Raw genomic sequence first — 27,437 nt, forward strand, 5'->3', positions numbered from 1 at the left:
AGCGGCTTAACCCACTGAGCCACCCAGGCGCCCTATTGGCAATATTTTTCAAGGAGAAAATACTGAACAGTATTTTGACACTGAAATGTAATATTTTTAAAGAAAAACAAACAAAAGCACTAACTTTGTATTTAGAAGGCAACTTTTATAACTGTAAAATTTCAGTGAGCACCATAGAGTATGTCAGTAATATTTAGCAAAATGATAATCTACCACAGAAAAGATTATTATGATACCATTAAAAAGAATGATAAACAGGTTATGGTATAGTATGCACATCATGATTACACTAAAGTCTGGAAGGATATGCTGTATAATTTGAAAATAGTAATTTCTTTTTGGTAGGCTTACAAATAACCTACTTTTTTTTCCACTGTGTGTGTGAAGGATTTTGTTTGTTTTGTTTCGTTTTGAAAACGTGAAAACTTTAGCGTTACAAAAAGGAAAGAAATAGAGCTGCCTTCAAAAACAGAGTTATAATTCTGCCAGGAATTAGAAGATAGTCTATGTATTGTAACTTATAGTTTAGTATTGGTAGAAACAGATCTATAGGGCAGAGCAATAGAAAAGATGGCTCTAAAACTAAGCTAACAACTCAAACTCAAGCAGCATAAAACAATGGGGTGGAAAGAATTATTTAAGAACTAGTTTGAGACAAAATCTTTTTTGGAGGGAAGGGAGGTTTAACTTAAACATTGAACTGACATTTTGAAATAGATTCAACAAATTATGTATACAAGAAAACTGTAAATATGTTAGAAAAACATTGTTAACAGTGTTATGGGTTAAACTATGGTTGATGTCCGAACTTCTGGCACCTGTGAATGTGATCCTACATGGAAGTAAGGTTGTTGTGCAGATGTAATCAAAGTAAGGTCATAAGGGTGAGCCCTAATCCAATATGACAGATGTCCTGTATGAGTCTCCTCTTGTATACAAGACAGAGACAAATTTATACAGGGAGAATGAAATGTAAAGATGGAGGCAGAGATTGGAGTGATGCATTTACAAGACAAGGAATGTCACAGAATGCTGTTAACAGAAGCTAGGAGAAAGACATGGAATAAAATCGTCCTCCGAAGGAACCAACCTTACCAACAACTTCAATTTTGGATTTCAGAGCTCCAAAACTGTGAGAATACATTTCTGTTGTTTTAAGTCACCCCATTTTGGGGTACTCGGTACTGTGTTACAGTAGCCTAAAAAAACTACCATGCTGTTTTGTTTTGTTTTTTTTTTCCATTAGCTGTTTTAAGTATATTATTATAAATATTATCAAAAGGGCTTATCTTTCACCCAGTATGAATTCCTTCATGACGAATAAGGTCAGAGCGACTACCAAAGGCCTTTCCACATTCCTTACAGTCATAGGGTTTCTCACCAGTATGAATTCTTTGATGTCTAGTAAGGTTTGAGCCTTTATTAAAAGCCCTCCCACATTCATTACATTCATAAGGTTTTTCATCTGTATGGATTCTCTGATGTTGAATAAGTTCTGAGCTCTGAATAAAGGCCTTTCCACATTCCTTACATTCATAGAGTTTCTTGCCTGCATGAATTCTATGATGGTTAGTAAGCGTTGAGGCACTACTAAAGGCCTTCCCACATTCCTTACATTCATAAGGTTTCTCACCAGTATGCATTCTCTGATGTTGAATAAGCCTTGAGTGTTGAGTAAAGGCCTTCCCACATTCCTTACATTCGTAAGGTTTTTCACCAGTATGAATTCTCAGATGTGGAAAAAGTTGAGAACTCTTAGTAAAGGCTTTTCCACATACTTTACATTCATAGGGTTTCTCACCAGTGTGAATTCTCTGATGATCATTGAGGTTTGAGCAATAATTAAAGGCTTTTCCACATTCCTTACATTCATAGGGTTTCTCACCAGTGTGAATCCTCTGATGCTGAGAAAAATATGAACTACAACTAAAAGCCTTGCCACATTCCTTACATTCATAGGGTTTTTCACCAGTGTGAATCCTCTTATGTCGAGTAACAAGTGAGCCACGGCTAAAGGTCTTCCCACACTCCTTACACTCATAGCTTTTGTCAGCAGAATGAGTTCTCTGATGTTGAATAAATTGTGAGTTCTGATTAAAGGCCTTTCCACATATCTTACATTCACAGGGTTTCTCTTCATTAACAGTTTTTTGATGTGGAGTAAGAAATGTGGGCTGAATAAAAGTAGGCATGTCTTCATGGGTAAATATTACTTGACTAAGATGTCTCTTCTTTAGAGATAATATCTTTGTCTCACACATAGATTCCAGATCTGAAAGAAATAAAAATGCATGTGTTCATTTTTCCTATCTTGGGAGAGACTGAAACTTCTAAAAAAGAAAAAAGATTAAAGTAAAAATAATATCTGGGAAAGTAAATGCTTAAATAGTTCTCGAATATGGCTAAGCAATTTTTAAAACTAGTAACGAAAGCATGGACATTGAGGAGAGCCAAGAGAGGAAATTCAAGAGGGTAATTAGAGAAATAAATGTATTCTGAAATTCTGATGTCAATCAGAATCACCTGAAACTTCCACAAATACACCCTATTCAGGGATACCCTCTGTATTTCACAGTGATTCTAATCATATATACATGTTTATAAGCATATACTCCCACACACAGCATCATACTGAATATCTTAAAATTTGTGGATAATTGTTTGACCTACATAAGAAGACCACTGAGGAATAAGTGTGGTGAAATGGGGGCGTCTGGGTGTCTCAGTCGTTAAGCATCTGCCTTCAGCTCAGATCATGATCCCAGGGTCCTGGGATCAAGACTTGCATTGGTCTTCCTGCTCTGTGGGAAGCCTGCTTCTCCCTCTCCAACTCCCCCTGCTTGTGTTCCCTCTCTGGCTGTATCTTTCTCTCTGTCAAAAAATTAATAATAATAATAATAATAATAAATGTGGTGAAATGTAAGAATGGGGGTACAGTCTGAGACTGTGCAAAGGGTGTGTTGTTGGCAAATCCATATTGGGGGGATACCCTAGTCTAAGCTGCTGAATGAAACTGGCAAAAATGGTTTCAGGTAATTCTATAGATAGGGCTCGATATATTGGAGGTTCACTGAAAATAGTTTACCTTGGAATTCTCTGATGCTGACTTTGGGAGAGAGAGGAATGGAATCTCATGGCAGTGACTAAGAAAGCAGGCAGCTTGAATATGAGAAAGAAGAGAGTAAGAATGAAATATACTCTGTGAGAAGAAGATAGGTACTCCAACTCCAATTTTTTGTCGTTCTGTACGTCTGCCATGAAAGCACTGCAAGTATTGATCCTGAGTTTACGAATTTCAGCAAGTAGGTGAATTCATACATATGGAATCTGTAATGAGTGTCGACTGTACATCTAATTTAAAAGGGGGACACCTGGGCACGTGGGTGGCTTGGTGGGTTAAGCCTCTGCCTTTGGCTCAGGTTATGATCTCAGGGTCCTGTGATTGAGTCCCGCATCAGGCTCTCTGCTCAGCAGGGAGCCTGCTTCCCCCTCTCTCTCTTCCTGCCTCTCTGAGTACTTGTAATCTCTCTCTCTGTCAAATAAATTTATAAAATCTTTTTTTTTTTTTAAAAAGGGGGGGGGACAATTTCTGTTAAAAATGACAGACTGGACCTATGAGTTTTCCACTGCCTCTTCATGAATTCAGAGGAAAATTACAGTTGAAGTTTAACAAGAGGAAAGAAAAACCTCACTAGGACAGTGAACACTGGAGAAGAGACAGTAACAATAAAATCTGGAAGCTAGGAAGCCAATGAATGAGTGATAAGTGAGTCTGCAGACCAGAGAAAGTCAAACTGAGCCTGCAGTGGATGAATTCCACAGCACTAACTGATAGTGCAGAGCCCCTAAAATGAACAAAAATTGAAGGTATCAGGCATTTCTAATAGTGGGATACATAGAGAATGCTGAAAGCTAAATAATGAATTCAAGATTGTATGACTAGTAAGACCCCTAGGATCTCTTCTCCTATCCCATACAGGATTATACTTCCTTATTCTCACAGAAAACTCGAAATATAGAAATATGGAACCAGAGGAATCTGGATTCAGGAACATCAGGTATAGCTGTGGCTACCAGTATTGAATTAAGGACAAAGATTAACAGAAAATATATACACTTATGATAAAATAAAGAATATAACTGGTCTTTGTTCCTAGTTCCTGGCACAGAGCCCCACAAACCACTGAAATTTCCTGACCGGAAAGTCTTTTGTTATTCACAAGCTCCTTTTGATCATGCCTAAGTTTTCCTAATGTGGTGATTCACAGTGGGCACCTAGCTTCAAGGGAGGGTCTGGCCACTCATGACTACATAATCAATAAAAAACTCGGGGCAAGGATTGGGGTAACCTTCTGATTACTAACTTCCTGGTTGGTAACTATATAACATACCTGGAGGATAACACACCTCAATTTCATAGGCATTGAATTTCCTGTGCTTGGTACCTCCTAGACTTCGCCCTGTGCTATGTTTTCAGCTAACTTTTCATTGTATCCTTTACATAAAATGGCAATCATAAGTACAGTGCTTTTCATGAGTTTTGTGAGTTGTTCTTTTTGGTTTTTTAGTTTTGTGAGTTATTCTAATGAATTATCAAACCTGAGGAGGTATGTAAAACTCTAAACTTTGTCAGCCAGACAGAAATATGGGTAGCCTGGGGATCCTGGTTACAACTAGTATCTGAACTGGTGGGCACCTTGCCCTTTAACTTGTGGAATCTGATGCTAACTCCAGAGAAGTGTGAGAATTGAGTTAAAGTATAAGACATCAATTTGTTGCCAGAAAATCTGTCCAGGCCCCAATACTGAAATAACCCTGTTGACTTCACCCCAATTTAACCACTGGAATACTGATAATAACTCCCTCAATTAGGAATGAAAGTAAATGTCTCTTCTCTCAGGAAGATTATGCACAAAAGACCAAGTTACCAAAAGTGGGCTGTCCTCAGTATATTAACCCAACCAGATCATCCTAAAATCAACAAGACCCAATCCCTACTACACAGAAGTTCCAATCATCTTTTTAGCATCTCATACTTAAAAATGAGCAGTAAGTCATTGTTTATCAGACATTTGAGAAATGTTTCTTAACATGAAGCGCCCAAAAGAGAAAAAAGTATCTGTGAGGAAACACTCAGAGCAAGGAACAGAAGAAAATGTCAAAACATATAATGAATAACCTCAGAGAGCTAACCAAATTAAAAGGGCTCAAGATGCTAAATAAAGGAGCACTAAGAAAACATACACACACAAAATTCTTAGAAATTGATAATACAATAATGAAAATATATTTTTAAAAACCCCAAAAGTTCCTGTCTAATCTCAGAATGTACACAAAATTCTGGATTTGTTTCTCAATTAACCCTGGAGAAATTATAGAGAATTTGGTTTTACATGGAACTGATGCAAATCGTGAAATATTCTAGAGAGACTGAAGACTGGTGCAAACTTGTGTGTATTTGAGGGTGGAGGCTACTTGCCTGGAGAAATGGTAACAGAAGGCAAGGAGAGGATGGCCTGGTAGTAAGGTCTTTAAACTCTGATTTAGCCTTTCCCTGAAATGCTTTGGGACCACTGTTGCCTGTGCCTTTATCACAGAAACTGGTGGCAACTGCTCAAGCAGCTAAGTAGGATAACTTCATGGTAAAGAAAATGTCCTGCTGGACAGAAGAATATGGCTGACCATCTGCTCTCAAGCATCTGTTCCTCTACCTTCTCAGCTATTAAAACCCCTAGAGTTGGTGGATTACAAAAAGGGAAGGCATACTCTTCCTGTAGATGTTGCTGCTTTGTAAATGTTGAAGAGCAAACCCTGATGAGAAGAATTCTCTGGTAGAGCAGTAGCAAATAAAAGTTATCAGCAGTGAATCCTGAGGTTTTAGGGCTTCTCATCCTGAGCTCATCTCCTCCTACCTCTTAAATCTACCTGGAGGGGCACAGGCCTGGATTTTTCTCTTGGCCCCTCCCCAGGCACACTGCCACACAAGGTGATTGATATTCTCTTGGGAACATGAACTCACAGGCCAAAATTGACATACACCAGAGGGTACAACTATTGTTGAAATAAGACCACAAACTACCATGATCATCTTGACAGATACAGAAAAATTGTAGGATGTGGCCAACACCTACTTATGATAACTCTGACCAAATTAGCACTGCAAAGTAATAGCTGTAACTTGGTAAAAGTTATCAGAACTATGGTGAAAACTGCAGTTAAGTGAAGAACTTCAGATACGCTCCTTATAAGATAGGGAAAAAGAAACCGATGCCCATTACCAATGTTACCAATTAAGACAGTCCCAGCTACCATTATAAGCAAGGAAATAACCAGTATGAGGACTGTAAGGGAAGTAATAAATCTAACAACATGCAGATAATATGATGATCGAACTAGAAAAACCAAGAGAATAAAAAATTAACTTTAGTAAAGTTGTTGGATATTAAAGATCACTTACAAAAATAGTATTTTGAGTAACATTTAGCAAGATGGTGGAATAAGTGCTAGATTATCCTGACTCCCACAAACATATCAACTCAACAGCAATACATGGATCAATTCCCTTTGTGAGAAATCTAGAAACTCATTAAGAGAATCCTGTACACTAGGCAAGGGTAAAGCCAGTCATATCAAAACTAGTATGAAAACTGGAGACACCTTCTCACCATGATCCCCATTCGTGGGATAGTTCCATACAACTGAGAGGAAACCTCCAGCTTCTCCCTGAAAAGAAGTTGGAGTGCACATCTAATGACTCCACTTTTCTGAGTGCTGCCTGTCTTGGAGGCTTGATCAGACCTGGCATACCCTAGGCCCTAGGGACTACAAAGAACAGAAGCACTGGTTTGAACTAGCATGCAGGCACTCACCACAGCTCCTTTCCCTGCTCAATGCAGAGTGAGTGGGAGGAAAACTTCAGCTCCCAGCTTCTCCCTGAAGAAGGAAAGAGGTGGACTGTGTGTCAAACATTCCAACTTTTCTGGAGTTTGCCTAAGGGACTAGCTTCTATCTCATCAGTCTCAGAGTGCTGATGGGACCCAGCAGATTCAAGATATCTGGGGGCCACCAAGAACAAAGGAGGTAGTTTGAACTAGCACACAAACTCACCATAGCTCCTCCTCCTGGCCTACGGCTGAATGAATGGGTGGAAAACTCCAGCTCCAGCTCCCATCATCTCCTTGAGGATGAAAAGAGTTGGACCTTGCATCCAATTTTCTAACTTCTCTGGAAGCTACCCAAGGGACTGGCTTCTATCTCACTATCTCAGAACCTGGCATACAGTGGACCCCCTGGGACTACAAAAAACAAAGGGAGTATTTTAAACTAGCATGAAGGCCCTATAGCTCTTGTCCTAGGTTAATTCATAGCAAATGGGAGGGAAAACCGCAGCTCCCAGTTTCTTCCTACGGGGGATAGAGTGCATCAAATATTTCAACTTTTCTGGGGGTTACTTGAGAGACTGGCTTCTATCTTGGAGCCCTGGAGGGACCTGGCATATTTTAGAAACTGGGAGCCACTGAGAACAAAAAAGGTGATTCGAACTAGCATGCAAACAATTGCCATAGCCCTTTCCCCCATTCTAGAGCAGAGCTGGCAAGCAAAACACTCCAGCTTCCACATTCTCTCTGGAAAGGGAAAGAACCTGAACCACACATCCAATGTTCTAATTTCTTCAGGATTTACATGAGGAATTGGTGCTGATGAGACTCGGCATACTCTAAACACCTGGAAGTTACTAATAAAGACGGTGGTTTAGACTAGCATGAATGTTTGAGAGGCTCACAAAAGCTCCGACTGGTGAAGGTCTTCTCTTCTATGAGGCTAATTCATAATGAACAGGACAAGTGGCATTTTTTTAAACATGTAGATACCAACACAAAAAATCAAGGAAATAAAATGAAGAAATAGAGAAACATAATCCAAACAAGGAAACAAAATAAAGCTCCAGAAAATTACCCTAATGAAATATAGGTAGAGGAATTACCTGACAGAGAATTTTAAATAGCCATCATGAAAATGCTCAATGAGCTCAGGAGAACAAGGCATGAGGAAAGTGAGAATTCCAACCACGAGACAAAAAATTTGGAAAAAAGAAAAATCTTGGAGCTGAAGAATGCAATAACTTATCTGAAAAAAAATTTTTTTAAGTTTTTTTAATTTATTTCTTTGACAGAGATCACAAGTAGGCAGAGGCAGGCAGAGAGAGAGGGGAGAAGCATACTCCTCACTGAGCAGAGTCCGACGCGGGGCTCCATTCCAGGACCATGAGATCACGACCTGAGCCAAGGGCAGAGGCCTAACCCACTGAGTCACCCAGGTGCCCCTGAACTGAAAATTTCAATAAAAAAACTCAACATTCAACAGACCAGAGCAAGCAGAAGACAGAAACAGTGAACTCAAAGGTCTTTTGAAATTATTCAATCAACGGAACAAAAAGAAAAGAGAATAAAAAAAGTGAAGAAAGTTTAAGGTTCTTATGAGGCACCAAGGAATGGCCCAATATACATATAGGAGTTAGAGGCAGAGAAAAAACAACAAAACTTACTCAAATTAGTAATGGATAAAAACTTCCCAAATCTGGGGAAGGAAATGGACATCCAGACTCAGGAAGCCACAGTATTCCAAAAAGATGCACACAAAAGAAATGCACACCAAGACACACTATGTCACACTGAAACATCATTATAATGTTTTTGTCAATAGTCAAAGGCAAAGAGGGGTATCTGGCTCAGACAACTGTCTGGCTCAGTTGGAAGAGTGTGCAACTCTTGAGCTTGGGGTTGTGAGTTCAAGCCTCATGCTGGGGTTAGAGATTACTAAAAAAGTAAAATAAAAACTTGAAAGGCAAAGAGAATTTTGAAAGCATCAAGAGATGACAAACTGTCTTATACAATGGAACCCCCATAGGACAATGAACAGATTATTTGGCAAAATTTTGAAGGCTAGAAGGGAGTTGGATGATATATTCAAAGTGGTGAAAGAAAAACAATTGCCACTCAAGAACAATATATCCAAAAAAACTTTCTTCATGAACAAAGGAGAGAGAGACTTTTCCCAGACAAACAAAATCTGAGGGAGTTCATCACCACTAGACCTGCCTAAAGAAAGTTTTCAACACAAAACATAAGGATGGTAAACAGCAACATAAGGGAATAAAAAAGCATAAAAGTTCTGTTTGTAAAAGCAAATATATAGACAAACACAGAATACTGTAATACTGTTACACAGGAGAGTAAACTACTTTTATTTAATTCTTAATTCTAGTATAAAAGTAAAAAGGTGAAAGTATTGTAAATAACTACACATAAAAATATATTAATGGATATACTTATAACTATAAATAGATTAAATTACAACATTGGTAACACAATATATGGGAGAATAAGAATTAAGTGTTTTGTATGTGATTGAAATAAGTTCTCAGTTCAAAACATATTGTTACAAGATATTTTATGAAATCCCCAGTATAACCACAAATACTTATAAAGATTATAAAAAAGAAAAATAAAGGATTCAAAGCATATCAATGCAAAAATAAATAAATAAAAGAAGCAAAAAGAAAAAAAAGAAAAAGAGGGGCAAAAGAACTACAAGAACAGAAAAACAACAAATAGTAACAGTAAATCCTTCCCTATCAATAGTAACTTTAAGACTTCACTTATTTATTTGACAGAGAGAGAGATCACAAGTAGGCAGAGAGGCAAAAAGAGATGGGGAAGCAGGCTCCCCAACAAGCAGAGAGCCCAATGCAAGGCTCGATCCCAGGACCCTGAGATCACAACCCGAGCCAAAGGCAGAGACTTTAACCCACTGAGCCACCCAGGGGCCCCTCAATAGTAACTTTAAATGTAAGTGGGTTAAACTTCCCAATCAAATGACATAGTGGCTGAATGGATAAAACAAGATCCAATTATATGCTGTCCTCAAGAGACCCACTTTAGATTTAAGGACACACATATCAGTTGAAAGTGAAGAAACGGAAAAAGATATTCCATGTAAATGGTAACCTAAAGACAGCTAGGGTGGCTATACTTATATCTGACAAAACAGGCTTTAAGTAAAAAACAGTCAAAAGAGATGAAAGACATTATATAATAATAAAAGGCTCAATTCACCAGGAAGACACAGCCATTATAAATATATACAGATCCAACATCAGAGCACATACCTAAAGCAAACACTGACAAAACTAAAGTGAGACATAGACCAAAATAATTGGACACTTCAATGGCCTACTTGCAATAATAGAAAAAACAACCAGACAGAAAATAAACAGTGACTTGAAAACTACCATAAATCAAATGGATCTAACAGACCTATACAGAACATTTCACTCAGCTGTAACAAGATATACGCTTATCAAGTGCACATGGAATGTTCTCCAAGACAGATCATATATTAGGTGACAAAACAAGTCTTTTAAGAAATTTAAGAAGAATGAAATCATTCCCAGTATCTTTTCTGACGACAGTGAATGAAACTAGAAATCAACAGCAGAATGAAAACTAGAAAATTCACAAATACGTTGAAATTAAACAATACACTTTTGAATAAGCAATTGGTCAAAAAGAAATAGAGAAATTAGAAAATACCTTGAGACAAACGAAAACATATTTATGAGATGAAGAAAAGGCAGTATAAAGAGGGAAGTTTATAGTTCCTACATCAAAAAATAAGAAAAATCATAAATATATGACCTTACACCTTAAGAAACAAACTAAACCCCAAGTTGGCATAAGGAAGGAAATAATAAATTTTAGAGCAGATATAAACCAAATAAAATAGAAAAACAGGAAAGATCAATGAAACTAACAGTCTACTGAAAAAATAAATAAAATTGATAAACTTTTAGTTATAGTAAGAAAAAAGAGGAAACTCAAATAAGTAAAATCAAAAATCTGTAACTGATGTTACAGAAATTAAAAGGATCATTAAAAGGCTAGTATGAACGAGTAGATAACCTGGAAGAAATGGATAAATTCCTAGAAATATATAACCTATCAAGGCTGAATCATAAAGAAATAGGAAGTCTGAACAGACCTAGAACTAGTAAGGACATTAACTCACAATAAAAAATCTCTCAGTGCAGGAGGCCTGGGTAGCTCAGTCAGTTAACTGTCTGCCTTCAGCTCGGGGCATGATCCAAGGGTCATGGGTTAGAGCCCCGTACTGGGCTCGCTGCTCAGTGGGAAGTCTGCTTCTCCCTCTGCCAACCACCCCATGCTCTCTCTCTTCAATAAATAAATAAAATCTTTTAAAAAAGAAAATTTCTCAATAAAGAAAAGCCCAGGACCAGATGGCTTCATTGGTGAAGTCTACCAAACATTTAAATAAAAATAATAATGCCAACCTGGGGGTGGGGAAGGGCTGCCAATCCTAAAACTCTTCCAAAAAACTGAAAAGGAGAGAACACATTCAAACTTATTTTATGAAGCCAGCATTACCCTCATGCCAAAGCCAGACAAAGACACCATAAAAAAGAAAACAACAGGCCAATTCCCCAATGAATATTGAGGCAAAAATTCTCAACAAAATACTAGTAAACTAAATTCAACAGCACATTAAAAGGATCATATACCATGACCAAGTGGAATTTATCCCTTGAATGCAAAGATAATCCAACATTAATAATAATCAATAATAATTAATAATAATTAATAATAATCAATTGATGTGATACACCACATTAAGAGAATGAAAGATTGGAGTGCTTAGGTGACTCAGTAGGTTAAGTATCTAACTCTGGCTCCAGTCATGATCTCAAGGTCCTGGGATTGAGCCCCGGTGTCTGGCTCCTTGCTCAGTGGGGACTCTGCTTTTCCCTCCCCCTCTTCCCCCTTTCGTGCTCTCTCAAATAAACAAATAAAAATCTTTAAAAAAAAAAAAAAAGAGAGAGAGAGAATGAAGGATAAAAATTACGTGATCATCTCAACAGATGCAGAAAAAGCATTTGATAAAATTCAACACCTTTTCAGGATGAAAAACTCTCAACAAACTAATAACATGGTTATTATCTTAACATAATAAAGGCCACATATAAAAAGTGCACAACTAATATCATACTTGATGAAAAACTGAAGACTCTCCCTCTAAGATCATGAAGGAAAAACACCCACTCTTGCCACTTCTACATCTGGTATACAGAAAACTCTAAAGACTTCACATAAAAACTGTTAGAACTAATAAACCATTAAATTACGGTTTCAGTTTGCAGTTTCAGGACACAAAATCAATATATAAAAATTAGTTGTTTCTTTACACTGACAATAACCTGAAAGAGAAATGAGAAAAACAGTCTCATTTATAATAGCGTCAAAAGGAAAAGGACTATTTAGGAACACACATAACCGAAGAGGTAAGAGACTTGTACAATGAAAACTGTAAACCACTGATGAATAAATTAAAGATACACAAGATAATGGACAGCTATTCTGTGTTCATGGATTAGAAGAATATTGTGAAAATGTCCATATTCCCAAAACAATCTACTGATTCTATGCAATCCCTATCAAAATCCCAATAGCATTTTCTATAGAAATATAAAAAAACAATCCAATGAGCCAAAATAATCTTCAGAAAGTACAACAAAGTTGGAGGCTTCACATTTCCTGATTCCACAATGTAAAGCAGCAGTAATTAAAACAGTATGGTACTAGCACAAAGACATACATTTAAGTCAAGAAAACAAAAGAGAACAAATAAATTCATGTATACACAGTCAATTAATATGCAACAAAGATGCCAAGACTACATAACAGAAAAGGGAGGGGCACCTGGGTGGCTCAGTGGGTTAAAGCCTCTGCCTTCGGCTCAGGTCATGATCTCAGGGTCCTGGGATCAAGCCCCGCATCGGGCTCTCTGCTCAACAGAGAGCCTGCTTCCTCCTCTCTCTCTCTCTGCCTGCTGCTCTGCCTACTTGTGACCTCTTGTCTGTCAAATAAATAAATAAAGTCTTTAAAAAAAAAAAAAAAAAAAAAGGGAAAGTCTCTAACAAATGATGATGGGAAAACTGAACATCCATATGCAAAATTTAGCCTTTATCTTATCCCATACCGAAAAACCACCTCAAAATGTATTAAAGACTTAAACATGAGACCTGACACTATAAAGCTTCACATAAGGGAAAAGTTTCATGACACTGGTCTTATTGATGATTTCAGGATATGACACCAAAAACAAACAGACATATAGGACTACATTAAATTTAAAAGCTTGTGCACAGCAAAGGAAACAAAAGTGTGAAAAGGTAACTTATGGAATGGGAGAAAATATTTGCCAACCATGTATCTGATAGTGGTTAACTTTCTTAAATACATAGCGAAAGAACTAATCTGATTAAAATATAAGTTGAGGGCGCCTGGGTGGCTCAGTGGGTTAAGCCGCTGCCTTCGGCTCAGGTCATGATCTCAGGGTCCTGGGATCGAGTCCCGCATCGGGCTCTCTGCTCAGCAGGGAGCCTGCTTCCTCCTCTCTCTCTCTCTGCCTGCCTCTCTGCCTACTTGTGATGTCTCTCTGTCAAATAAATAAATAAAATCTTAAAAAAAAAATAAAAATAAAAATAAAAAATAAATTAAAAAAAAATAAAATAAAATATAAGTTGAGAACCTGTGTAGACGTTTTTCCAAAGAAAATGTATAAATGGTCAAGACGTATATGAAAGATGCTCAAAAATCTCAAATCATTACAGAAGCATAAATCAAAACCATGAAGAAACATTGCCTATTACTTTTAGGATGGCTGTCATTAAAACAAACAAACAAAAAACAAGTAACAAATATTGGTGGAGATGCAAAGAAATTGGAACTCTTGTTCCTAAAATATTAACAACAGAACTGTCATATGATCCATCAATCCCACTTCTGGGTATTTATCCAAAAGAATTGAAATCAGGATCTTTTTTTTTTTAAGATTTTATTTATTTATTTGACAGAGAGATCACAAGTAGGCAGAGAGGCAGGCAAAGAGAGAGGGGAGGAGCAGGCTCCCTGCTGAGCAGAGCGCGGGGCTCGACGCCAGGGCTCAATGCTGACCTGAGATTGTGACCTGAGCTGAAGGCAGAGGCCTTCCCCACTGAGCCACCCAGGCACCCCGTTTGAAATCAGGATCTTGAAGAGATATTAGCACTCATGCGTTTATTGCAGTACTACTCATAATAGTCAAGATGTGAAAACAACCTAAATCCACAGATGGATGAGTGGATAAACAAAATGTGTTATATATTTACAATGGAATATTATTCAACCTTAAAAAGAAGGAAATCCTTCCATATGAAACAACATGAAGACACTAAGCTACATGAAATAAACCAGTTATAGGACAAATACAGCATTATTTGACTTATAGGAGATATCTAAAAAGGGTAAAACTCACAGAACAAAAGAGTAGTTACCAAGAGTAGTTGGTTACCAACAGCTGGGGTTATAAGGAAACAAGCAGTTGCTAATCATTAAGTATAAAGCTTTAATTACGCAAGGCAAATAAGTGCTAGAGATCTGCTATATACTACTGTGCCTAAAGTTAACAATATTGTATTATACACTTAAAAATTTGTTGAGGGTAGATCTCATGTTAAATGATCTTATCACAATTAAATTTTTTTTTAAAGATTTTATTTATTTGAAAGAGACAGGGGGACAGCGAGCACGAGCAGAGGGAAAGGGCAGAGGAAGAGGAAGGAGCAGACTCCCTGCCGAGCAAAGGTGGTGGACATGGGGCTTGATCCCAGGATCCTGAGATCACGACCTAAGTCAAAGGCAGATGCTCAACCAATTGAGCCATCCAGGTGCCCTTCACAATTAAATTTAAAAAGAAGGAATAAAAAGCAGTTGTATGAAGTTATACCCTATCAGCAGCTTGAAGGTGCTGTTCCACATTCTCATCTATTCTTACTAATGTCAGACTTAAATTTTTGCCTACGTTACAGATGACATAATGATATCCTACTGCATTTCCCTGATAAGAAAATTAAACTCCTTTCCACATGTTAAAAAAATAAAAAAGCTTATACTATTTCTCTATATGAACAATATCAATTAGAAAATTGTAGTATGCTTACAATCTACTTGAAAAATCTAGAAAGTAACTGAACAAAGAACGAAAAATTGCTATGAAGAACAACAGTTATAAATGATTTATTTGTCTGGTGAAAAGACAGCCTGAAGGTTACAAATTTACTATCCTCTAAGACAGTAACTAGTTTTTGTATCCACAATAGTGATGTGATTCCTGCATTGTAATATAATTACATATATATGTATATAATCATAATATAAACTCAGAGTCTCCCAGACAACTTGAACAAGCTTTACCATTCCTCTGGTTCTCTCATTAGTGAGCTAAATAAGTATTTCAAATGTGCTTATCATATACTTAGAAGAATCATCTTTAATTTTTGAATAATTATACTTTTGAAAAGTTTTGAAAATGTTATACTCTGACAATTCTGAAGGTCCCACTGAAATGTCCAAATGGACTTATTTGCAGGAGGCAATAAAGTATGACTTGTGAAGTGTATCTCATGGGCTATTTAAGGCCCAGCAGTCTTTTCTTCTTCGCTGCCTCAGTAAATTCCAAGCAGCAATAAAATGCTACTTTAATTCACTTTCTCTCCACTACACCCTCCTCAATGCATCCTGGGTTTTGTTTTTGGACTAAGTCTAGTTTTGCTACTGGTTTGTGCAAGGCTGGTAAGTTATAGTGATTAGGAATCTGATTTTATGGTAATTTCTTTTTTTTTTCTCTTTAAGATTTTATTTTTATTTATTTGACAGACAGAGATCACAAGTAGGCAGAGGCAGGCAGAGAGAGAGGAGGAAGCAGGCTCCCCACCGAGCAGAGAACCCGGTGGGGGGCTCGATTCCAGGACCCTGAGATCATGACCTGAGCTGAAGGCAGAGGATTTAACCCACTGAGCCACCCAGGTGCCCCTAATTTTATGGTAATTTCTATAGGGATAATGGAAATCTGTTCCAGTTATCTGGGGATCCCTTCATTCTCTGTTAACTGAGATGACAGAGAATTTGGATTATTATCTTCCAGTGGTCTGTTTATAATATTTGGTGCCTCCTGGAAAGGAAAATAAATCTTGGGAAATCTGCATTGGTGAGTTCTTTAGTTCTTTGTTCATTCTATCTTATGGCTAAATTATAAAACTAAAGTTGTATCTACAGTTGAGAAAGCTTTTTTTGTTTTATCTTCAATTTTTTTTTTTTGAGATAAAATTGACAAAAATCCTTTATCTAAATAATAGGATAAGTATGAAATATTTTCCTACTTCCAGAAGGTATTAATAAACTTAATTATGAAGGGTCATAACTTAAAGGAACTCACACCAAAAGTACACGCAACCAAAGAAAAAATAGATAAACTAGATCTTGTTAAATTTAAAAATTTGTGCTTCAAAGGACAAAATCAAGAGGGTGAAAACATACCAACTAAGAAAACACTCACAAACATATGGTTGATAAAACCTGTGTCTAGAATATATAATTAACTCAAAACTCACTAATAACAAGACAACCCAATTAAAAAATGGACAAAATCACTACCTATCATCTCACCTGAACAAAGGCCTCTTGTCAGCTCTCTTTCAACCATCCAGGGTTCTTTTCCTTGTTCCAATAAGGAAATCACAGCTGGCTTAGAATTGGAAAGTCCTGATCACAAGAAAAGACACGGGACATTGTTATGCTGTGGGTGTCCCAGAAATCAGATGCAGTCCCTTGGTGATCAAGAAAAAGATGCCACTATAGGAAGGACCAGAGAAAGATGAAGATGAAGCTTCAACCCACTGAAGGTGCTCATTTCCAACTCTTCCATTCCATTCCATTCCAACTCAAACCATTCCTTGAGGAACAGGGAGCAGAAATTTAGCTGGTTACTTGAAACAAATAATTCATAATGGAGAAAGGAGACATTCCGAAGGGCAGACTCTGAATTTTGGGGGATAGTTATCCTTACCCACTGAAACCAGGTTGCTGAAATTCTCCAACATCACTTCTTTGTATAAATTCATCTGACCAGAATCCAGGCATTCCCATTCCTCCTGAGAGAAGTTTATAGATACATCCCTGAACATCATTGACCCCTGAAACAACAAACATGCTTTCACAGTAGAAGGAGATTAAAAAAAAAAAAAAAAGATGGTGAGGCACCTGGGTAGCTCAGTCAGTTAACCATCTGCCTTCAGCTCAGATCTTGATTCCAGGGTCCTAGGATCAAACCTTACATCAGGCTCTCTTCTCTGTGGGGGAGCCTGCTTTTCCCTTTGCCTCTGCCTGCTGCTCCCCATGATTGTGTGTGAGATCTCTCTCTCAAATAAATAAATAAAATCTTAAAAAGAAAAAAGATGGTAGTAGAGATGGTGCTAGAGCTTATTAAGCAAACTGAGGGGACTGGAACTCTATTATATCAGTAGAAAACATACCTTTTGTGTACAGAGGGATATATCAAGCAACATGCAAGTAAACTTTTCCTACAACATAAAATAGCAATCATACAGCTCAATGCTCGATGCCTGGTTATAGTAAGGTGTGCATATATGTGAATCCTTTCCCCCTTCCCACATTTTTCCTTTAAGACCCAAAAGAGGAAACAATGTGATGTACTTAAGAAAAAAATCTTATGATACATTTTGGAGTAAAATTTCAGAATATCAAGGAAAAACAGAACTTTCTAAAAGCTTGCAAGAAGAAAACATACATCACATAAAAATTTATAGGAATTAGGGGCGCCTGGGTGGCTCAGTGGGTTAAAGCCTCTGCCTTCGGCTCGGTTCATGATCTCAGGGTCCTGGGATCGAGCCCCGCATCGGGCTCTCTGCTTGGCAGGGAGCCAGCCTGCTTCCTCCTCCCCCTCTCTCTGCATACTTATGATCTCTGTCTGTCAAATACATAAATAAAATCTTAAAAAAAAAAAAAATTTATAGGAATTAAAATCACAGTGGACTTCTCAACAGCTCCACCTGAAGAAAAAAAAAGTGATTCCTTTAACATTACAAATGAAAATTAATTCTGGCCTAGAATTCTATACCCAGTCAAAGCTAGTGTGAAGATTATATACCAAGCAAGATTAAAAACAAAATGGTGTGAAGAATAAGATTACTTCGAGATCTACAGGGAAAGATAAAATTATCTCTCAGTAGCTTTTTTTTTTTTTTAAGATTTTTAAAATTTATTTGACAGAGAGATCACAAGTAGGGACAGAATCAGGCAGTGGGGTGGGGGAACGCAGGCCACCCACCGAGCAGAGAGCCCGACGAGGAGCCGATCCCAGGACTCCAAGAGCATGACCCGAGCCAAAGGCAGAGGCCCAACCAACCAAGCCAGCCAGGCAACCCCCTGAGCTTTTATTTATTTATTTATTTATTTATTTTTAAAGATTTTATTTATTAATTTGACAGAGAGAAATCACAAGTAGACGGAGAGGCAGCCAGAGAGAGAGAGAGAGAGGGAAGCAGGCTCTCTGCTTAGCAGAGAGCCCAATGCGGGACTCGATCCCAGGACTCTGAGATCATGACCTGAGCCGAAGGCAGCGGCTTAACCCACTGAGCCACCCAGGCGCCCCCCCTCTGAGCTTTTAAAAGAAACTCCCGGGGGCACCTGGGTGGCTCAGGAGGTTAAGCCTCTGCCTTGGGCTCAGGTCATGGTCCCAGGGTCCTGGGATCGATCCCCACGTGGGGCTCTCTGTTCAGCAGGGAGCCTGCTCCGTCCTCTCTTTCTGCCTCCCTCTCTGCCTATTTGTGATCTCTCTGTCAAATAAATAAAAATAAAATCTTAAAAAAAAAAAAAAGGAAAAAAAAGAAACTCCTGGCCTACATGCTCCTTCAAAAGTAGGGAGTAAATTAAGAAAAAGAAAGATACTATATTCAGAAATTACAAAACTAACATGAGAATACATGACAAGGTCCCAAGTGTAACTGTGAAAGGCAAGTTCCAGGATAATACCTGGCAGAACTAGAGAGCAATGTCTAGGAACAAGAAGTTAAAGGACTATGGGAAAGAGGTCTCCAAGGAAAAATAAAGACCTAGTAAGTTTGATCATATGGAAAATATTTTTGATAGGCAACTGGAAGCAATGTTGGGAGATATGGGGATAAAAAGAGCAACACATATATGGAAAAAGACAAATGAAGAAACAAAGTCGTTTACCCTCAGAAAATTGTAAAAGTTGTACTGAAAAGAATTTAGGCTCTAGTGTACTACTCAAATTAATAATATCTGTGAGGTCCTAATTACGTGAGTATCAATGATTTAAGAAAATTGTGATATAATTCTTCTACAGGAACAGGAAGTGAGAAATGTGATATGGGAAATCTCAACCCTTATTTACCTCAAGAAAGTCACCAAGATATGTCTATAAAAAGAATAGCAATGGGGGTGCCTGGGTGGCTCAATCAATTAAGTGTTTGATTCTTGATTTTGTTTCAGAGATGTGAGATCCAGCCCAGTGTCAAGCTCTATGCTATGTGTGGGGCCTGCTTCAGATTCTCTCTCTCTCCCTCTCCCTCTGTCCTAACCCATCCAAATAAATAAACAGCATATCTTTAAAAAACAGCAATGTAGGAATATAAATTAGAAATACAGGGAAACGGGGGTACCTGAGTGGCTTCAGTTAGGCATCTACCTTTAACTCAGGTCATGATCTCAGGGTCCTGGGATCAAGGCCCACATCTACCTGACTGTTCAGTGGGGACTCTGCTTCTCCCTCTTCCTCTCCATCTGCTCCTGACGCCACCGTGCTCTCTCTCAAATAAATAAATAAAATCTTTTAAAAAAAGAAAGAAAGAAAAGAAAAGAAGAAAGAAATATAGGGAAAAGGACGCCTGGCTGACTGTCAGTGTGGAATGAGCAACTCTTGATCATGTGGTTGTGAGTATGAGCCCCACACTGGCTATAGAGATTACTTAAAAATTAAAAACAAAACAAAGCACATGTAGGACAAGTGCAAAGAGAAACAGGAAAAAATCTGAAGGTAGCCACCTGAGGGGAGTAGGATTGGGTACTGGGACAAAGCCCTGACATTTTTTTTTTAAGTCTTAAAATTTCTTGAATTTTTTTTGAATGCAAAACTGGCTAAACATTAATTTAAAAATCACTATTGGGGTGCCTGCGTGGCATTCTAAGCTAAATGTCCAACTCCTGGTTTCAGCTCAGGTCATGATTTCAGAGTTGTAAGATAGAACCCCACGTTGGGCTCCATGCCCAGCACAGAATCTGCTTCAGATCCCCTCTCCCTCTCCCTCTGTCCCTCCTGCTTGAGCTCTCTCTCTAATAAATACATAAATCTTTGAAAAATAAATAAAATATCACCATCTTAGACAAGAATATAATTTAAATTTCTTGAAAGTTATACTTCTCAGGGCACCTGGGTGGCTCAGCGGGTTAAGCTGCTGCTTTCAGCTCAGGTCATGAACTCTGAGTCCTCAGATCGAGCCCCGCATCGGGCTCTCTGCTCAGCAGGGAGCCTGCTTCCTCCTCTCTCTCTGCCTGCCTCTCTGCCTGCTTGTGATCTCTCTCAATAAATCTTTCTAAAATAAATAAATAAATAAAATCTTAAAAAAAAAAAAAGAAAGTTATACTTCTCTTATGACTGTTATAAGAATTATTCCTTATTAACATAAATTCCTTAACTTTTATAATTTTGCTGGTGGCAGAATTTTCTACAATATAAACATTACCGAAGGAAACCTTTCACTTCAGCCATTTTGTTAGGCAAAATCCTTAAGAACCTTTCCAGATATTATGCTCCCTCTCATACCTTGCCCTATACATCTCTACCATTTTGCTGTTCCTGAATTGCATTCTTTATAGTAAAACTATGATTAAATACAGTACTTTCCTGAGGTCTATAAATCATTCTAATCAATTACTATACCTAAATAGGGATAATGGGAATACCTCTGTTTGTGGTCTGCTTGGGGCTACCCAAGGCTTGGAGATGCTGTCTCAAATAGGGCAGTCTTGTAAGGCTAAGCCCACTAAACCTGTGGTGCTCTGTGTTAACTCTGTAATTAGTGTCAGAATTGAATTAAATTGCAGGACACTCAGTTGGTATCCAAAAACTGGTTGCTGAAAAATGACACACATTTTCCATCCCACAGGAAAAATTAAGTTATTTCTTCATCTTAGACTCCAAGGTCCAAAGTAAAATGATGAGATTATTTAGGAGAATTTTTGCTGTTTCCTGAAGTTTAGAGGGCACAGAAACTGGTATCCAGTGCCCTTTTTGGACCAGATGTGGACCCAATGGAAGGACAACGGGATTCCCAACAAAGCAGCAAAGCACAGAATCCCCAAGTGTAAGACAGGTATTGTAAGTAGATACTTCAGGGGTGCCTTGGTAGCTCAATCAGTTAATCGCATGACTCTTGATTTTGGCTCAGGTCATGATCTCAGGGTTGTGGGATCGAGTCCCGCACTGAGCTCTGTGCTCAGCACCAAGTCGGCTTGTCCCTCTCCCTCTGCTCTTCCTCTGAAGCTTACATATTATTATATTCAATTAGAGATTGTAATTAGTAGAATGAGACTGACCTTTATCACTGAAAATAACCAAAGGATACCAAAGAGTGATCAAAACAAGTATAGAAACTGCACAAGTTATTTTATCCAGGGCAACAAAAAAAATCAGCCCACAGAGAGAGCTGAAAGTAGAAAATATGAAAACTAATTTATTTTACTTGCTTCCTATGGAGGCCTGCTTATTTCAAAGTGCTAGTTATACACTGATTTGGTTTTCAGGTACACATTCATATCATCTGCAAAGCAATTATCTTATATTCTCTTTTCTAATTTTTAACCAACTTCTTTCTCTTGGCTAAGTGCTTTGGTTAATACCAATGCAACGATGTTAAATAACACTGGTGATGGCATATATTCTTGTGCTTTTTCTGATTTTATTATGCTTCGAATATTTCCTGATTAAACATTAGGTTAAAAAAAGGGGCAGGGGTGGTGCCAGGCTGGTTCAGTTGGTAGGACATGAAACTTCTGATCTCGTGGTTTGCAGGCTTAAGCCCTATGTTGGATGTAGAGATTACTTAAAAATAAAATCTTTAAGGGGCGCCTGGGTGGCTCAGTGGGTTAGGCCGCTGCCTTCGGCTCAGGTCATGATCTCAGGGTCCTGGGATCGAGCCCTGCATCGGGCTCTCTGCTCAGCAGGGAGCCTGCTTCCCTCTCTCTCTCTCTCTCTGCCTGCCTCTCCATCTACTTGTGATTTCCCTCTGTAAAATAAATAAATAAAATCTTTAAAAATAATAATAATAATAAATAAAATAAAATCTTTAAGAAACAAAAAACATCTGATTAACTTCTGAGAACAAAATTCAATGCATTCCTTTTATCTTCTACTATATTATACTAACCTCCTAGCATTATTCCCATTAATATTGGGCAACAATCTTCACTACAGAAATGGCAAGTATAATTAGAGGCTGATGGGAGGAAAACCAGATATTCTGGGTTTTGGCACAGAAGAATGGATTAGAAATACTCAGCCATCTTCTAAAGAAACCCAGAAAGGTCTTAAGAGCAATAGATTGGGGATGACTGATTCTTAACATGATTTCCTTTGCCTCTGTACCAAATATCCACATTTTAAAAACTGGGAGTAGGGGTGCCTGGGTGGCTCAGTGGGTTAAAGCCTCTGCCTTCGGCTCAGGTCATGATCCCCGGGTACTGGGATGGAGCCCCGCATTGGGCTCTCTGCTCAGCAGGGAGCCTGCTTCCTTTCCTCTCTCTGCCTGCCTCTCTGCCTACTTGTGATCTCTGTCTGTCAAATAAATAAATCTTTAAAAAATAAAAATAAAAATAAAAAATTGAGAGTAGACCTACCTACTGTATCAACTTTAAAAATAAAAAAGATTAAGGTAAGAAATTCTAACCTATGTTTAATTAGATCCTGAGAAGGGAGAGGAGAGAGGGGGAGAATAAAGCAGGGGCAATCTTTGAAGATGGCTGAGGAGTTCCCTAAACTAATAAAAAACACCTACCTACAAACTGAAAAAACTCTACAAATCCCAAGCATATAAAATTTTTAAAGGGCACACTTATACACATTATGTTAAAATTACAGAAAACCAAAAACTGGGAGAAAGTCTTAAACACAGCCACAGGAAGAAAAGCCAAAATACTTTTAAAGGACAACAAGGGCGCCTGGGTGGCTCAGTGGGTTAAAGCCTCTGCTTTCGGCTCAGGTCATGATCCCAGGGTCCTGGGATCGAGCCCCACATCGGGCTCTCTGCTCAGCAGGGAGCCTGCTTCCTCCTCTCTCTCTCTGCCTCTCTGCCTACTTGTGATCTCTGTCTGTCAAATAAATAAATAAATCTTTAAAAAATAAAATAAAATAAAATAAAGGACAACGAAACTAGAATAATCAATACTGTGATACTGTTTTAAAACAACAGAACAAAGAGCTCGTGAACACATCCACTTATATATAGATACTGGATTTTTATATGTTTGGATATATCTGAAATGGGAACATAGTGACCTAATATATGGTACTGAAAAAGCGAGGAAAGAATTCATAAGTTGGTAAAATCTGGGCCCCACTTTACGTTGTACACAAAAGCCAATTACAGGTGGATTAAATATATAAATAGGAAAGGCAAACGTTTTTATTTTAAGATTTTATTTTTAAGGGGCGACTGCGTGGCTCAGTGGGTTAAGCCTCTGCCTTCAGCTCAGGTCATGATCTCGGGGTCCTGGGAACAAGCCCCACATCAGGCTCTCTGCTCAGCAGGGAGCCTGCTTCCCCCTCTCTCTCTGCCTGCCTCTCTGCCTACTTGTGATCTCTGTCAAGTAAATAAATAAAATCTTTAAAAAATCTTAAAAAAAAAAAAAAGATTTTATTTTTAAGTAATCTCCACACCCAATGTGGGGTTCAAACTCACAACCCTGAGATCAAAGTCACATGCTCCACCAACTGGGCCAGCCAGAACCCCAAAAAGCAAAACTTGTAGCTTAGGGATCGCGTCAAGCTCCCTGCTCTGGGGGAAAGCCCGCTTCTCCCTCTCCCACTCCCCCTGCTTGTGTTTATTTGACTCTCTGTCAAAATTTGACAGAGAGTGTCAAATTTATTTGACAGAGAGTGAAATAAACAAATAGAATCTTTAAAATAAATAAGTAGTAAAAAATAAAGATTTTACTTATTAATTTGAGAGAGAGAAAGAGAGACAGCACGAGCAGGGGGAGGAACAGAGGGAGAAGGACAAGCAGACTCCCCACTGAGCAGGGAGCCTGACCTGGGGTTCAATCCCAGGACCCCAGATCACAACCTGAGCCAAAGTAGACACCTTTGGCTCAGGTGTCTCACTGACTGAGCCACCAGGCGCCCTAGAAAGGATTTCCAGAAACACAAAAAGCACTAACCACAAAGGAAAAAAAAAATTGATAACTGCATTAAAGTTAGGATTTCTATTCATAAAACCACCTTAAAGGAAATGATAAAACATTCTAAACGGAAAACTATCAATGAAGGACTCATATCCAGATTATATAAAGAAACCCTATGAATCAACAAGAGATAATCAAGGGGCAAAAAGTTAAAATATTTGAACAGGCAGGTCACAAAAGGAGAAATCTTAATAACCAATAAATACATGAAATGGTGTACAATCTTATTATTAATCATGAAGTCCAATTTCAAACCTCTGTGTGTGTGGGTGGATGGGGGGTGTATGTGTGTTATTTATAAGTAAATAAATACTTAAAGATTTCAAAGTCAGACATACTGACATGAAGAAAGGGAGAGAACATAACTCACACAAAGAAATATGAATCTTTGGGTGCCTGAGTGGTTCAGTGGGTTAAGCCTCTGCCTTTGGCTCAGGTCATGATCTCAGGGTCCTGGGATCAAGCCCCACATCAGGCTCTCTGCTTAGCGGGGAGCCTGCTTCCCCCTTTCTCTCTGCCTGCCTCTCTGCCTACTTGTGATCTCTGTCTGTCAGATGAATAAATAAAATCTTTAAAAAAAAAAGAAATATGTATCTTTAAAAAATGGTATTTACAAAGACCATTTGACAACACAGGAGAATAAGACTTTCTAGTGAAAATGTAGGATATAATATAGTAAGTGAAGTATAATTTGATTTTGGAAAAATAATAAAAATTAATTAAAGGGCACCTGGGTGGCTCAGTCAGTTAAGCCTCTACTCAGGTCATAATCCCATGTTCTGGGATTGAGTCCCACATCCAGTTCCTTGCTCAGCAGGAAACCTGCTTCTCCCCCTCCCTCTGCTTCTGCTTACCTGCTCTCTCTCTCGCTCACTCTGCCTCTCAAATAAATAAAATCTTTTTAAAAAATTAATCAAGGGGCACCTGGGTGGCTCAGTGGGTTAAGCCTCTGCCTTCGGCTCAGGTCGTGATCTCAGGGTCCTGGGATCGAGCCTCACATGGAGCTCTCTGCTCAGCGGGGAGCCTGCTTCCTCCTCTCTCTCTCTGCCTGCCTCTCTGCCTACTTGTGATCTCTCTCTGTCAAATAAAGAAATAATTTAAAAAATTAATCAAAATATTAACATTAGATATTTGAGTGATCACATTTTATTTATTTATTTATTTATTTTAAAGATTTTATTTATTTATCGGGGGGGGGGGAGAGAGCGAGCACAGGCAGACAGAATGGCAGGCAGAGGCAGAGGGAGAAGCAGGCTCCCTGCTGAGCAAGGAGCCCGAAGTGGGACTCTATCCCAGGACGCTGGGATCATGACCTGAGCCGAAGGCAGCCACTTAACCAACTGAGACACCCAGGCGTCACATTTTATTTTTTCTTGGTAATTGTTTCTAAAATCTCTAAGTAATAGTGATGTTGTGTTTTATGTTATATGTTATGTTGTGTTGTTATGTGCTGTGTTGTGTTATGTGTTGCATTATGTTACATGTTATTTTATTGTTTATTTTATTTTAGTAGGCTCCATGCCCAGCAGAGAGCCCAGTGTGGGGCTTGAACTTAGGACCTGGATTGGAGTTCAAGACCTGAGTCCAGATCAAGAGTCAGTCCCTTAACCAACTGAGCCACCCAGGCGCCCCGTGTTTTTTAATATCATAACAATTGTATTTAAATCATAATACTGCATTTAAAAAAAAGAAAACTCAACAAACGGAAGTAGAGCCATTTCCCAAATAAGTGAACAATACATATAGGGGTGCTGTTGGGCTTTAAAACCAGGCTGGACCATCCTTCCCTTTAATTATAAGGACCTACAATTAAATGACATATCTTTATTAAGCATTTAACTTTCAGAAGAAAGAAAGCAAAGAGAAAACCCCAACACACCTTGGACACTGCTTGTAGAAGTTCATTGTGCATTCTTCTCTTCTGCACCTGGAGAAAGGTGGAACTGGGGAGAGGAAAAGGTAATTGCAAAACACCATGTTTTCCTTTTTTCCCCAAACTGGTCTGGTCAGAAGTCACCTCCAGTCCCAGCCCCAGCCCCCACCACACGCAGGGAATGGAGATCAGAGAATGGAGCATTCTGCCTAATCTGTGTGTCTGGAAAAAGCTGAGGCCACCGCTGCCAAAGGGCTATAACCTGACCAAACTTCACAGAAGTTCCCTGGGGACAAAGTTCTGGAGTTACAATCTTACATATGACAGGAACCCCATACCGTGACACAAAGTGCCCCATAACCTGAGCACGGACATACTGAAACCAATGCGACAAGCACTCCACACGCGCGCACACAGAGCTACCCATGGTAACACAGTTACAATCACATACCCGCCACCGAACATTGTTACTCTCCTACAGCCTTAGGTACCCCCCCCACAACAGTGTCTCGGGGTCACAACCGTCATCGGGACACATGCAATCACAACCCCACAATGACAGGCAACCGATAACCGCACACAGGTCTCAATCTCTCACACACACAATCCCCTTTACAGGCCGCTCCACCCGTACGGTACAGGCCGGATGACCCACCTTAGTACCTATCTCCGGGCTCCTCAATTTACGCCTTTCGAGTCCCCCGCGACCCACCGACTCTCACCTCACCGATCTAACGGTCCCGCCAGGCGTGACGAAACTTTCGCGTTCTTGCGAGAAGAGCGACGGGCCCACCGGGCCCTCTGGGAAATGTGGTCCAGAGACGCACCCGCGGCCAATTCCTCTCAGGGCCCTGCCCGGACCCTCCCTCAACGACTGTAACTGCAATTCTCAGCGTCTAGCCAGGTCTCAGGGTTGCGAGGCACGGTAGGTTTGCACCTTCCAGCCCGGCCTTCGGTGCAGGACTTACGGTGCCTCCTCCTCACACAGGAAACACAGACAGCTTTCTGGCCGGAAGTTGAATCGGGCCGCGAAGCCTTCTGGGAGGTGTTGTTGTCCTCAGGAACGTCCGTTGGGAGGCGGTCACGAAGGGATGGTTCGGCGTTACCGGCCCCTGGCTTGGGTCTTTCTGTGGGTCGCCTTCACCTGTCCTCCCAGAAACCGCGCGGTGAAT

General features: G+C 39.1%; 1 protein-coding gene across 5 annotated transcripts; it reads right to left on the reverse strand.

Annotated features, from left to right (window-relative positions):
* Nucleotides 1-128: 128 nt before the first annotated feature.
* On the reverse strand, nucleotides 129-27,432 carry ZNF829 (zinc finger protein 829). 5 transcript variants are annotated; one of them, XM_032325681.1, is made up of 5 exons: nucleotides 27,234-27,432; nucleotides 26,272-26,335; nucleotides 16,960-17,086; nucleotides 16,560-16,655; nucleotides 129-2,272 (listed from the first exon to the last, which is right to left on the reverse strand). In XM_032325681.1, the coding sequence occupies exons 2-5, from the start codon at nucleotides 26,302-26,304 to the stop codon at nucleotides 1,293-1,295; spliced, it is 1,236 nt and encodes a 411-aa protein (XP_032181572.1). In that variant the 5' UTR covers nucleotides 26,305-26,335; nucleotides 27,234-27,432; the 3' UTR covers nucleotides 129-1,292. The 5 variants fall into 5 exon arrangements, with proteins under 5 accessions (XP_032181572.1, XP_032181570.1, XP_032181571.1 ...); XM_032325679.1 differs by having other exon boundaries at nucleotides 26,988-27,432; XM_032325680.1 differs by having other exon boundaries at nucleotides 26,921-27,432.
* Nucleotides 27,433-27,437: the final 5 nt, after the last annotated feature.

The sequence above is a fragment of the Mustela erminea genome, chromosome 19 (assembly GCF_009829155.1).
Source record: "Mustela erminea isolate mMusErm1 chromosome 19, mMusErm1.Pri, whole genome shotgun sequence".
NCBI lineage: Eukaryota > Metazoa > Chordata > Mammalia > Carnivora > Mustelidae > Mustela > Mustela erminea.